This window comes from Xylocopa sonorina, chromosome 11, assembly GCF_050948175.1.
Source record: "Xylocopa sonorina isolate GNS202 chromosome 11, iyXylSono1_principal, whole genome shotgun sequence".
Classification (NCBI taxonomy): Eukaryota; Metazoa; Arthropoda; class Insecta; order Hymenoptera; family Apidae; genus Xylocopa; species Xylocopa sonorina.
The window spans coordinates 1,627,192-1,642,199 of NC_135203.1; the positions used below are offsets into that span (position 1 = coordinate 1,627,192).

A 15,008-nucleotide genomic window follows, 5' to 3' on the forward strand; every position below is an offset into this window, starting at 1 on the left:
CCTCGTGAACAGATTATCCGGGCTGGCATTCGAGGAGGAGGCGCGCGTACGTCGTCCTGGGACAATTAGAGGTCGCCGGGACGCGTCGCCGTTGACTAATTCGATTCGTTCGATTCCGTCTACCGTGTCCGGTTGGTGCGAGCCGCGGGAATAAAACAGTTCCGCTGTCGGCGGCGACGTTGTGTACTGGTAATTATTCCCCGCGAACGTGCTTAATTACGCTTCCGCGCGTACGCCTTCGCGAAAGGCCGGTTGATTAATCGCTTGACACGCTCGCGACTCGGTTAATTCGTGGTTGCAATCGCACGTAGCCACGGTATTCGACCTTTTCGTAACGGCGCAGTGGAGCTTGCGTTCCGAACGCGCGCCGTCCAACTATCGTGACGAGCGCTAGTTATGGCTTCATTATTTCAACCTCGTCAGAGATGCTGGCGAGGGATAAAATTGCGTCAAGTACTCTCTCTCTCTCTTTCTCTCTTGAAGCGGATCGTTCTTGGAAAGGTTCTTAAAACTGTCTGTTGTCAACTTTATAACCGTTACGCTTAACGGTTGGCTCGTTTAGAAGCTGATGGGAATCGGAAGCAGAAGAGCGAGGGACACGCTAGCTAATAATCACCCCTTTCGACCTAGTTTAATCCGTCGGGTCTCTCTGAACTATACACACTCGTATTATATTAAGAAACGACAATTGCGATATCTCGATGGATTGCGGACGAAACCACGGGATCTGGACGACGGATCTCAGAAATCGGCTGCGAACGATCGAATCGTGAGAAGCCAGCACGAAATCCTCGTGAGAAACGACGAGATCTCTTAATTATTCCGAGCAACGTGCACGGGCGAACGGGCGCGGCACGAAAATGCCGCGGACGTTTAATTAGGGCCTAAACTCGATTTAGCCCGACGTGCAGTCACCGGTGGTACACGGACGACCCGGTCCTAACGCTGCCCGTACAAATGACAAAAACTGCCGGCGTTGACACTGAAATATCAACGGCCGCTCACGAATTCATCAGCCCCGTGAGCCGCCCTCGGGGCTCCTTCTCCGCGAGCGACGCCGCCGCCACGTGTTCCCCGACGATGGAAACGGCGGTCACGGAATTCGTGAATGGCCGAACACACGCGTGCACTCGGGACGTTTGTACAAGCACCGCGGTCACGGCTCGTGACTCGGCCGTGCCGTGGAAAATTCCTCCTCTCTCAGATACCATCGGCTGTGATACCCGCTGTTCGCGAGAGGCTCGATGCGTGTTGAAAGCAAATTTAAACGTGTTGCTCGCCGGTTTTTCCTGCGAACAGCTGTTAGAACGCGCGTCCATCTTTTCTGGCGAGCCTTACGAATGTAACAGAGACACCGAAAACCGATGCTTGGTTGATTCTCGAAGAATTTTCCAGTGTAACCACGTTCTCGGGGGACGTAACAAGAACCAGCAGCTAACAAATGAGTCAGTCTCGATATAAACATCAACCTGCTGCAAATTCAACAATGTTGCGGAGTAAGAAAATTCCAGAGAGATCAATTTTCCAGTGTAACCACGTATCAGAGGAACAAGAACCAGTGAGCAGCGTGCGAGTCGTCCTCGATAAATATTAAACTTTTGCAAATGCGAATGTGGGTGGCTGGTACGGTAGGAAAATTCCGTAGAAAGAGGAAGCTTCGAGGCATGACCACCGCGTTCACGGCGAGCGAGGCGGCTGGGTGGGGTTAGAAAATCGCTGGTAGCCATCTTGGCGACGGTCATCAAAATGGCAGATTTCACGGGCAGGCAGAGGTCAGGAGAGGAAGAGAGGTCGGTCTGTCTCGGCGGGGGCGCACCGCATCTCCTCGTTCGCGTACGAACGGGCAAGCGGAGCGAAGCGCGGTGGTGGCGGTGGCGGTGGCGGTGGCGGTGCCGGGCTCAGACGGGCGTAGCGTGTACGAACTACAAACAATGGCTTTGTTTCCACGCGAAAAACGTGATACAACTGTAAAGTAACAAATATCTCGGCGTAGATCGACACGCGATCCGTCCGCCGCTTAGGGCAGACCGGCGTTCCTTCCACACTCGGCGGTGCGCGCTATGTGCACGTATACCCGCCGCCGCGTGCACGCAGGCCCGCCTGTGTAGATCCCACGTTTACGTATGTACGCCGGGTCTAAGCGAACGAAACGAGCCGGAGGCTTTCGCTTCGCTCTTTCTCCCGTTCCCGTTCCCGTTCCCGTTTCCCACTTGACACCGGCGGCTGTCACATCGTGAATATGCGGGCTGGCACGGCTCCTTTACGAAACGCAGCGAGACGGAGAGACACTAGCTGGGACCTGTATTAAGTATTTAGTTGCGAGACCGAATCTACATAATGAGCTCCGCCTGCTAATTACGAGTCTCGCGTGCACGGCCCGCGTTGTCCCGCTTATTACCGTCGAGTTCTGTTCGTTCGCTTCGCAACCGAGTGGACCGCTTCGCGAATCCAACGGGATAGAAAGTCGCTCGCACGTCCGTCCATCTCGCGGACAGATGATATCCGTGTCTACGTAATCACGGCACACGACGCTGTTTCGCGTTAATGATCGCCGCGGGAACATCGCTCGTACGGATTTTCAAATATTCCACGGGTGTCGAAATTCGAAATTACGCGGATCGATCGACGTTTGATCGCGAAACTCCGTGGCTATATGCGTGACAGAGGGCAGCAAAGGGGTAGCGAAAAGGGCCGGGCGGTTTCGAAAGGGGACAGCGCGGCCGGTAATCCGATGTTACATGCAAGCATAATTATCGGAATACGGGTAACACGCGTACTTTATGAATTTTAAAAGTGCACAGCTGTTGTCACGCAACGATACCAGCGACGACGGCACCGCCCGAGGCGCTTCTCGATGCTCCTCGCATTTGCAGGTCGTTTGTTTGACATCGAGCCCGCTAACTGATCCAACGGTAACGAAGAGGACCGAGGGTACATAAAAGCGGGAGACCAAGGGCTGGGCCCCGCTTAAGTGGCCGTGGATTCCTCCGTATTACAGGCCCGAGGAACCGACCGAGTTTCAGAACGGAAAGGGCGTACCGGATGTTTCAGATCGCCACTTTAGGGACATGTGGCCGGACAGATAGCTATCGGTCTTGAAGCTAATTAGCGGTGCACAGTGCGAACAAGCAGTCACCGAATCGACTCGACCGCGATGTACACGTAAACGGGCGTGATGCAGAACGCCCTTCTGCATTTTTCCCCCGTCCTCTTCGCCCTTTCGCTTCGAAATTTTCGGCCTCGCGCATCCCGTTCAAGCGTTCAGAAAAGATTCCCCGATTTAACTAACATCTTTCGCTCGATTCGAGAGTGCCGACGGTTTTTTTTTTTTTTTTCTTCAATTTTGTGTACACTCGCCGTGCAAAGTACTTGGCCCCTACCTGCCAGAAAATTTTTAAAAACAAAGCTGGTGTATTCTTTATAGCGAGCAATATACAGACGTAACGAATAAAAAAAGCAATTCATTAGCAAGCTTAATGTTTAACATCTGCCAAAGGATTTGAGCAACGTCCTTTTGCCGAGACTTTTCGCTTAATTAGCCTTTTGCAGCGCGCTCTCGACGCGCGATCGCGCCAAACGACTCGTTACTCTGTAGTCCGAGCAAAAATCTCGCATAATTTATCATTAAACTCACATTTTCCGTTACGTCCGGTAATCGGTACGGCGATCGCGCGTTCGGGGCCACTTAACTTTCGGAGCCGCCAGCGAAAAAATAACATTTCTTCAAGGTTGTCAACGCAGTACCCGCGGCGAAGCGTACGCGGGCTCTCTGTCGCACCGGGCGCAGGACGATCGAACAGGCAGCCGTCACGAACGATTTCGCGGTCAGATACCAGGGCGACGTTTCGCTCGTTCCTCGTTATTACGCGCATAATTTCTCCGAACCTCGCTGAAGGCGCGGCGAAATTACGGACGGACGTTGGTTCGGGCTCCGCTTCTGGCCGTGCGTGCGCTACGCGTGTACACCTGTACCCGCGGCATTAATCACGAGGAACGGAGCGGGATCTGTCGTTCGCGCATGCAGAGAAATTCTCTGAACGCGAAACAACGAGACGCTTCCGCGGTGCTCGCGCACCCGGCACGGAAATTCCTGGTACACACCGGCTTCTCTACAACCCGATCGCGTGGGCTAACGGCCGATGCTCGTTTCGTTATACGCGCGTCGGTGTACGACATTTGCTTTTAATGAATAATTGAACGGTGTCGGCGAGACAACGCTCTCTATTAAAATAAAATGTGTCGTACCAGCGTTCATCAAAATTGCATACATCGTGAATTTTTAATGTTTCTTTGAATATTTGTTTTATCGCGCGTTTGTTAAACTGCCATTTTTATAAATAACAGAAGCGTACGGTCCATATCGGTTGCGACGAAATTGAACGCGCGTAGCTTCACACCTTGATCACCCTCGATTTACTCGGCCCAACGTCCGCGTAGACGCGCGCCGAAAACGGTGAACCATAAATATTTGCTCAAAGCGAACCTGACGAAACGCAACGGGGGAATACTCTCTTCGGGAACGGAGTGACTTTCAAAGGATGATTCCGCCGGCTGAAAGTTGGCTCGCGTTCACGGGCCGTTGCTCGAGATCAGCCCGAGTCCCCATCGCGCGGTGCAAACTCCCACAAAATGGCTAGACAAAATTCGCCTCTCGAGTTTCACGGGGCACAACATCGTCGGCCATCGTGCTTCCCATGTTTCCACTCGTCCCATCGCGTTCTTTTTCTTCTTTTCTCCCCTCTTTAGACGACATTAAGGCGTAGCCGATTAAGAGGACCGCTTATACGCGTTACACGTAGACGCGCGCGTGTACGTACACGCGAGGAACGTCGGTTAACTCGAGCGTGAGTAGCGGAGTCGAGGAGCCAGCGAGCAGAAATCGGCAGGACGAAACGGGACGTGAAATTCTAGAAGACCAATTCAGTGGCGAGGGGGACACACGGATGGCGGATGCTCGAAGAGAGGAAGACGATGCCACGAGAAGATGACGCCACGGTGGCGCCTCGATCTGCGACACCCTGGCCTGTCCCATAAAATCTCTCGCTTGCCGATCCGCTATCAGAGCCCGCCGACTGACTGACTTCCTGTTCAAGCTCCGCCGGGTCTGTCTTTACCAGCGAGCACGGACTTTCTCTCGGTGGATGCGTAAACGACCGAAGAGCCATCAGGCTCTGACTAATAGGCGTTCGAGAGGATAACGCGGCGAAGACTAATTCGGAGGGCAGCGAAACGATCCCCGGCTAATTACCGACAGACCGCGGGTACGTAATAATCGCCGGGCGCGGCGTAGAGCAGCGAGCTGAAAATATATTTTGCACGCGAGAGGTTCAAAGCGCAGGGCGCACAAAGGGGCGACAGGTCGTTTGGCGAGTCTCCGGCGGAGGATAAATGATCACCGCGAGCTGAATTCGAGCTGGACGACGAGGCGCTCGGGCGTTCGTCTCTCTTTCTCTCTCTCTCTCTTGCACCTTCCGCAGGGTCGTCGTCGTCGTCGTCTGCGTTCGCGGCACCGCCTGCTAGCGTCCTCCAATATAATAAGAACGCAATTACCGGGCGAAACGAGACACCTATAAATAGAGTCCCTGGCCTCCAGTTGGAAAACGGCCGGCTGGAAACAGAAAAGATGCGGCGATACGATGCGGCGAGCGATGCCCGAGCGGGCAGGCAAGGAGAGGCGGAAGAAGGAACGGTTAATTTGTTGTGTATCAGCAGCACCACCGGCAGCTACGAACGACAGCCCACGAAAGAACGCACCGGGCCTCCTTGAGAAAATAACTAGAGATAATTACGCGCATAAATCAGAGTGTTAATATTCGAGGGCGTAGGTTGGTAGGTGGTGTGCGCGCAGGTAGAGGCTGCAGAGGGTACATCGTCTGCCTATAGGTAGGCAGATCCCCGTTATGCGTGCGCGTTCTCGTACGCGTTGCTCGTCGCTGCGAGAGGGGAAGGGTCGTCGGGGGGTACGTAAGAAGGACGCGGGATGGGTTAGCGCGTAGGGACCGCGAGGAGAGGAACGGAGAACGGGATAACGCCGACTACGGATCGGTAGATCATTCGTGGCCGTCGGATACGCCTCCTTGTTAGTCCAGGTTTTACTTAGTCCTGTGACGCTGCCAGGACGTGCGTTACGCCCGCTAATAGCCCACCGGTAACGAACTACCGTCGGCGTTTTTTCGACGACCCGTTGAAAGGGAAAACGAACGGCGTCTCTCCCTGTTATCGATCATGCCGGTCGTCGTCGTCGTACGCGAGAAACGAGGAATTCTCAAGCCGCGTGACCATCCGCCACGTCCGACGACGCGAGTTGCACGCGTCGAACGCAGGATAACGCTCGCTTGTACGCGATACGGCCGTCAAGCTGGTGAACGGAGTCGTTTGTTCGACGATAGCTCCTTCTCTTTCTACCGATGGGAACCGAGGATCGCGATTATTGGCAATTTAATTACGCCACGGTATATACTCCCGACATTTTTCTTGGCCGCCGTATCGGCAACAGGTATCGGCGAGAGATATACCCGGCCGCTAGAAAAAGAAGAACGCACAGTGGCGTTGAAACACTCATAACAGGTGGACCCGATGCCCGAGCCGGAGATGCATCTTCGAGGTGGGCGGTCCCACACTCCTTAAATCAGCCCGCAGCCACCATAACATTAAGCCTGCCTCTCACGGTGCCCGGCTCCTCTCTCTCTCTCTCTCTCTATCCCTCTCTCGTCGAGCTGCCGGTTTATTTGTTTGCTTAGAGCGAGTAATTAGAATCCGATACAAATGGTTATTATTTATCGACCGACGGAGAGGCGTGGGGCCAGCGAATGCAAAACCAGGTAGGAGGGAACACCTTCTGATTGCCTCGGCGTTATTAAACCGAGCGATACCACCGGATACACAGGGACCGTTCATCGGGCAATATATAACGCTCGGATAGCTGTTAACAGCTTTCCGTTTTGCTCTTACGTTCGTCCCGTACGTTTGGTACGTCCGCGTGTGAAACTCGAGAATCCGATCGATGTCGGGAATAAGATATTTCGAGGGTGATCGGCGGCGAAATGGCCGAACGGGTCGCACCTGTCGAAACGCGGTAAAAACGGGTCGCTAACGATTCCACGGAATCGGGCAGAAGCGAGCGCGGAGGAGAGCCGCCGCGTCAGACCGATGCAGCCGTCTCCTGCGTCGTGGAGGGACGCAGAAATCGAACGGGCGAATCTATCGCGATGCCAGACGCGTCCGTTAATAAAGTATAATGGGCGCACGGTGCCCGTACGATCGGCCCGTACACCTGACCCACCGAATACAATGGCCATCCACGACGCTCGGCCACCGATCACGTAGGCCACGTGTTGTGAACGGCTCTTTAATACGGGCTCGTAAACCATCCGCGAGAAAAGAAAGCTACGACGCGGCGTGACTGTTGACGGTGGCTCCGTGAACAATCGCACAAAAGCGCGAGAATACCAATTCGATTGACGCTCGATGATTAATTAATGCCAGGCGAATTGACAAGGCGGGGAGACAGAGAGAGAGAGAGAGAGAGAGAGAGAGAGAGAAAGTAAAAAGAACGAGTCGGTCGAGCTTTCGCGTTGAATTTTTTATCAGCGACATAGTGGAGACATGGTTATCGATCCGGATAAAATTTGTACGCCGTCCCGTTCTCGAGAAATCGCGATCCCGGCTAATTTTAACGAGCAATCGGGTTCCCCTCGATTATTCAACGACATCTCCGGGCCGCGGCGAACCGTGAGACACGATTTTCCGTTCGGTTATCGACTAATCGACCGATTTATTTATTCGGACAAAAATTCGACAAAGGAGAGAGAAACGTCGGGAGCACGAGGTTGATTAGCTTCCGTGTTGATTTAATTACCGGTGGGGAAGTAATTGGAATGCCTACCGACGTCCCCCTTTCCATCCGCAAACGACACCCCCGTGTCGTTTGCTTCACTTTGTCTCCCGCATCCAATCGCCCTCGCATTCTCGCTGCCTGCCCGTTGCATATTCATCGATGGGTTAATATATATATGTATATCTAGAGACATCCGTGTGTCGATGCTTTTATACCTGACCAAACTTTGCGCACACAAATTTTTGCGTTAGTCAAATATCGAACTACCCGTATGCAAACTGTTTTATCCGCGTTTCCCCGGAGAAATTCCGATCAAATTCCACTGATAACAATTAAAATTAATATCCACGAGGAAATGTATCTCCAGAAATGTCACCGTACATCGACCAACGGAGAGTAAATCATCATCGACGGAAGAAAGGTTTATCGCTCGTTCGGAACGTTCAAGTAACGCTATGCCACCCCGCGGCGAATCGATAAACGACCCCCTAAACCCGTGATACTCGAGCAACGTCGTGCCACACCGGTTAATCCCAGGAAAAGCAAGCACGGTGGGTAGTAAAAATTTACAAAAGGTAATCAACTACGGGGCAACACGAACGCGGAGTACGACCGGCGCCTACAAGCTCCGACGAATTTCGAGGTAGAAGAGAAGAGAAGACGCGGGTGGCGGGACGAAAGCACGATTTCCAGCAGCGAAAACATTTTTCCGCGTTTCCTCCAGGGGGTGAGGGGGGTGGTTCGCGAGCCATGCGAAAGCCGCGTGATAGACGGGCTCGTGTAGAATACCGCGAGGAGAGCCAGACGCGAAAAAGACAACGGCGGAGGCCTGGCCGGGAGTTTCGTTGGCAATTTCCGCGAGCGAGAGACTCGTCGCAAAAAGGCCGGCGTGTACGGTTACGTTCGCGTACTCGCCCCGGCCATAGGCGAGAGCGTATATCGCGGCGATGTTATCCGCAAACACGCGGGTTCGGCCAATTTATCCCAAGGGATGAGGCGTACGTAGCCCGGAGCCTGGTGTGGGGCAACCTTGTCCAGCGGAATGAATTCAGCGCGCAGCCCCTGTGCGGTTCAACCGCCGCCACCCCCTTTTCGCAGACCACCGCCACCGACTCGTGCTACGATCCACCCCTACCCGACCGCCGCGCTTCCATCCTCTCGTTCCTTCCGCACCCGCCTTTTCCATCGAAGCGGGAACGGCCGTTATACGGTTCGTTCGAACTATTCCAGGCTAGAAAACGACGCGTGTTCAACAGGGGAACGGGCGAACGTCGCGGTGAATAGTTTTTATCGCCTGACCGGCTGCCGCCTATGATCGCCCGACGACGCCTCGTACACGATAGTCGTTTTAGCTTAATTAACCGTTCCCAAGGTGGAACGCGATTGACACGGATCCTACGGTGCCCTCCTTTTACTCTCCTTTTACCCGCGACGCTCCACGTGTTTAACGATTTTAATCGCAAGATTTCTCGTATACGTCGCGAGACATCAACTCCCATAGTTATCTCTTTTCTTTTCATTTCTCTCCATGAATAGTATCTTGTGGTGGATGCAACGCTTTACAAGCGCCTTTTGTAACAAGATCATCGAGCCTCAACCAAGAGAAAACGAACGTCGAAATTCCCTCGAACGGCATGGAGTTAACCATGCACACAGTTTCTGCGAAAATTTGTGTAGTTTTACCAATTTTTCCTACGTAACCGGAAACCGGTCCTTAGAAAAATGTTTTCATCTTGATCGACTGTGACAGATAATTCCGAGTTGCTAGGGAGTTTTCAGAAATGCAAACACAAGCGCGAAGGGTTGAATCGAAGAGAAGAAAGTGAATGGTGGCAAAGTGGAAAGTTGAGGCGCGCGAAGACGAGGAGCGTAACACCCTTGATCGAACTCTCCGATGTCCGATCTCCGATTGCAACGAATATCACCAGCGCGGGTAATCCTTAACTCGTACGCTATAGGACACCGGTGATCCGCCCCACATATTGGCGGTTTGGTATACACCGGCTGCCTGATTGCCACGGGGGCTCTTAGATTTATTGACCTGTCAATGGTGGCGCGCGAAAACGGCGAATTTACAACGCCGCAGGTGTTAAGTTCTGCCGTGCGTGTAATAACGGCCTGATCCCCGGGCCTACGGTAAGCCACACCGTAATTATATTTCGGAACCTCTGCCCCGGCACCTTTGTCATTATCACCGGAGGCGGTGTGGCCGTAACTCAGCGAGATCCATTGCGCGGACCAACGCGCCCCCTTTCTCTGCGTGAAACACGGTCAAACGCGTACAGCTCGACAAATCGCCCGCGAATCTACCATTTCTCTCCGCTTTTATTTCTCCCGACTGTCTGCCTGCACACGTGACCGTGCCGTGCGAAGACGGCCAACGACGCCCGGTGAATTCCTCCGGAGTCGAAGGAGATTTACGAGCGCCGTCCGGTGGCCATTATTTGCGTCATTCGATGCAACGTGTCGCCGGTAGATTCGTTGAAATTTATGAAACGTCCGCACGCCGTTCGTCGCGCTCGCGCGGACGAAAGCGAAATAGCACGCAGCTCGTCGAAACTGAAACGAGACCGCGTGCGTACCTCATGGGTCGACTTACCTTGAGCCGAGTTAGGCGGGGTTCTTCCGCGGCCAGTTTCGCCAATGCCTGATAATCCCCTTGCGCCGCTCTGACCAACCACTCCCGCGACTTCCCGTCCAGTTGCTGTTTCCCAAAGCAATAATTGCCTCAATTAACAGGGGTTACTCGCGATATCGGGGCCCGGAGCCGGTACGATAACGGTTTACACGAACGGGACACGACGCGAAGTCGACGAGAGATCCGTGGCTCGATTAGACAACGAGAGGGAGGGTGGAACGGGGGAGGGAAGGGGGGGAATTTTAATTAAGATCTCGATACAGAGATCGCGTGCGTGTATCATCGTCCCGCGGGGGAGAGCCCGCGGGAATCGCCTCTCGTAGCGGGCACGGTCCTCTCGTTCCCGTTCCCGCGGACCAGCTATCACGCGGCTCCGGTAATCACGAGCCCCACGGAAGAGACGCGCACGATGGAACACTTACCGAGGCAACGGAAGCGCTGTCATCCTCGTCGGCGCCCTGCGGGGAAGAGAAGAAAACGGTCAGTCAGTCGGCCGCTCGAAAAATCAACATTACGCGCTACGTCACGCGCGACGGGGCGAAATCGTGGACCAGTCTCGTGAAACGCCAAGAGAGAAACCGGTCGTCCGCGCAACGATCCCTCCGTATGGCCTCGCGGTACCATACGGAGCATCGCGTTCCTTCTCCGTCCCTCCCTTTCACCCCGTCCCTCATCATTCGATCTCGTCCTTCTCGTTCTCGCGGGGAGACCGATGCATCTCGCGTCGCGGTTCAGGAACACGCCGGGACACGGTGGGAGGGGGGAGAGAGGAGGAAGAAAATGCGTAAAAGCAGCGGGACGCCGCGCGCCACGAACGCGCCCCGGTCATCCGATTGATATACGGATCCAATAATTGATTCTCTGACGCAAGACCGCGGGAGGTTGGACCAACTTACGCAACCCCTGTCGACCACCGTCGGGTCGAGGGCAGAACGTTCCGACTGGCCTGCGGCGAACTTTGTCTCGATGGTATGTATATACAAGTCGGATCGGTGTGGGTCTCTATCGAGATCGCGGAACGTCGTTAATGGCCTACCGGGGATTTTGGTCCCGCGTTTCGGTGACCGAACATTTCACGTGTTCCACCGCGTCGCTCGCGTAACATCGAATCCCTCTCTTTTTGCATAATATTGTCGCGTACTCTTGCTTCCAGTTTATTATTCGAAAGAAAACGTGGAGCAATATTTACTAGGAATACACGGTACGACCCTCTTTATTTCCGCGACAATTTTTGGAGCATGCGACTGCAGCTACACTCGCAGGGCTATCGGAAGGAGCAACGAAAGAAGAAGACGAAGAAGAAGAAGGAAGAGGAGGTGGTGAGGAGCGGCTGATCCCAAGAACGCTAAACGACTACTCATCCCTGTTAAACTGTTTGTATTTTCACTCGTCACGGCTGCATCGTCCGTTCGAGGTGCTCACATCGACACTCGTATCCGAATCAATCGTGACTCCTCGTAAATTACTTCGAACGAGGCAACGGGGCAAGAAGGGGGTGCTGCTCGGTCCCGAATTCGGTCGAGTCATCATTAGCCGGGGCCTCGATATATCTCTATCGATCGACACCACCTCGCGTGTCCTTAAGTGAAATCGTGATTCGAGAGGGCGATCAGCGTCGAGCTGACACTGAGAAAAAGTCTGGCCCGCATAGCTCGTGTATCCTCGACCCGCTCGATCTCGTTTCGTCCGCCGATCCGTTCCTTCGCAAGGCGTACGCAAATCGACACGCGTCGTACGCGTCGATGAACCGACGATCGCGCCCGTCCGCAACGATATCCATTTCCCGGCTTTTCTCGCGGTCTCTCGTCGAACGGATGAGAGCCACTGACCCCCCCGTCGCGTCAGGTGGTGCAGCGAGCTACGTTCCCAGCTTTCGTGTGCTACGGCCACTCTCTCTTCCTCTCTCTCTCTCTCTCCCTCTATCTCGGTGCAGAGTCTGTCCATGCTTCGTGCAAATGCATCGATACGCGCAGACACGCATACACACACACACGGGGTGGATACCCTTTATTATGGACGTGTCCCGCGCGTTATCCTCCATCAGTGATTCGACAATCGTATTTTCAATAAGCGGTTGTTATTGCCCGACCGGTTGAACAATAACCGCGCGAACGGGCCCACGGACGAGATATTCGGTCGCTTCTTTCTTTCGTCGGGTAGGAGCCATATCCGAGGAGCGAACGAGGACGGCGTAACAGGTCCCGGCGATTTCGTAGATCGCGAACGACAAAGGACAACGGGCGACAGCTTGTCCAGGAAGTCTACGACACGACGTTCCCCTTTCTCGTTTCCCGATAAGTGGAACATCGGGCTACGGACGCGTCGGTCCCAGAACTCTGGCGGACATTAAGATTCTTGTCAACCCGGTAGGTTTCGTTGATTTTTGCAACGATCGGGACGGTCGACGAGATTGGTCGCGGGTAGAGAGACACTTGTTTCGTTCGGTATCTTCGGCTTGGAAATATGCAAATGGCCAGGCCGCCGTCCTGTGCTGGCGCAACGACTCCGCGAACGATCGGACAGACGGACAAGTCAGCGACCATAATGGGGTGGTTATCAGATAAGCTTATAGACGGACGGTAATCGTAATAGCATCGCAACGATGGCTCCTCTGATTCATCACGGAGAGAGGAGAGATCGTTGGAGCACGAGGAGCGGAGGTGTGGGCAATAACGGAGGGGAGAAACGGGAGAAAGGGAATGGGAGAGAGAGAGAGAGAGAACGAAGAAGACAGATCCATCCTCATCGGCGCCTGGACCCGTCAGCGGGTCATTGTTTCTCCGTAATTAATATTTTAATTGAGATCACCGAGAATTAATTAATGCTACGGCGTCGTTAAACCCTCTCTCGGTCTGGACTGTTCATTTAATCGATCGAAACACGGCGCCTGTCAGTGGTGTACAGCTCGTTCCATGAATTTCGTCGACTATCACGACTTCACGCTGCGCGTAGACGCCCCTCAGATATTATCTCGGGGCTAATTTTTTACTCGTCGTTATTTATATAACCGTTACGATTACGCGAGCCCCTTGACCAAAGGGTAATTTAAATTCCGCTACGAGCCTTTTTGATACGTTAAATGCGCGAGCGCACGGCACTTATCTACACGGACACGTAGATATACAAGGTGTCCCGTCTTAATCTCGACGTACAATAATCGAACTCTATTCCTAACCTTCTATTATCCCGTGTGTATCATTTAAAACAAACCTAACGTGTCTTCGAATATTTATGCTCTTCTATATGTATCAATTTGTGAAAGCTTAACTGGCCTTTACCTGACTGTAAATGGGAGGTATCCGCATCCTACAACGTTCCCCCGACTTATCGCGATCCTTTAAATCCGACGTACTTTTCACCGCACGTATCAAATCGTACCGACAGATTAAAACTGAACACCGTGTACGCGCACGGGCGTGTTGCACCGTGTGTACGTTGCACGCGGCAAGTATGCGGAACGATTTGACTCGGCGATCACAGAGATACGTACATGTATATACACACACGTGTGTCACGGGAGGAGGCGAACTTTTCCAAGGATCCAGACACGCACTTAAAACTTTCCGTGCTGGCAAACTTGTCGAGAACTTTGAAGATTCGGTGTCAAAGATTCTCGGCTCCTTCACGGTCCCACGGTTTGCCCAAACTCTATTATCTTACCCCCTTGAAACGGAGGGTAAAAAGAGAGAAGGAGGCAGGAAGGAGAGGAAGAAAAAGAAAGGAAACGGCGGACCGCTATATCGAATCGTCGAAGGAAGAGACGAGGAGTGTAACGGCCCTAGGAACGAACGCGAAAGAGGGACCATGAGAAATTTCCATGGCCATCCCGTTGTTAACGTAGCCATACGCTCGCCGCGTCTACGTTGATTCCAAAACATTCCCTCTCCCCCTCACTCTCGTTCTGTCGGCTCTAATTAAATTAAATACGGTTCTCCGGTTAATTTCACGAGCGGCGGCCATAGTGAAACGGGGGCGCGCGCTGATACTCGAACCGCGTGCACGTGTTGGGCTTTCCTCGGGACAATGGAAAGAACAGAAAAACCGACGGAAACCCGCGAGAGAGGTCGAAAAAGGGGGCGCGAGGAAGAAGAGGGTGGCTCGAGTAGGCGGGAGGAGGACGCGTGCGGTTTGCTCCACGGGGTGGAAACGTTTTAATAAACGTACGCGCGCTGCTACCCCTCCGAGGGGGCGTATAAATATATTCGGTTGTTCGAGCGCGGTGAAGAAGACGGTGGAGAAGAGAGAACTAAATACAGAGTATCAGAGTCAGACGGTGAAACGCGGAGGCGAGCCGCCGGCTGGGGAGGGTGGGGTTGGATATCGGTGAAACGGCAAAAGGAGTCCGGACGGGGGGGAAGGGCAGCGGCGGCGGAGAGGCAAAACATGTTGCGGCACGAGCTGCCTCAAGAGCACCGCAGAATTAGTTTTATTATAACCTGGGGGCCATCCATACATGCCTAACAGAGCAGGAACATTCGCCGGCCAATAAGCCGAATGCTAACCAAACATTTTCGCGACTCGCCGCACCCTCGA

General features: G+C 53.6%; 2 protein-coding genes across 2 annotated transcripts in view; both read right to left on the bottom strand.

Annotated features, from left to right (window-relative positions):
• The window catches only part of LOC143429091 (uncharacterized), a 324,872-nt gene that overhangs the window by 86,525 nt on the left and 223,339 nt on the right, over positions 1–15,008 (bottom strand). The gene's annotated exons all lie outside the window — the stretch shown is intronic.
• Positions 1–15,008, bottom strand: part of Sowah (ankyrin repeat domain family member sosondowah) — a 102,023-nt gene that overhangs the window by 73,940 nt on the left and 13,075 nt on the right. Inside the window, exons 5-6 of the mRNA XM_076904788.1 lie at positions 10,898–10,933; positions 10,437–10,541 (exon numbers count right to left, since the gene is read on the bottom strand). Of these exons, the coding sequence (XP_076760903.1) occupies positions 10,437–10,541; positions 10,898–10,933 (141 nt within the window). The remainder of the gene's footprint in view (positions 1–10,436; positions 10,542–10,897; positions 10,934–15,008) is intronic.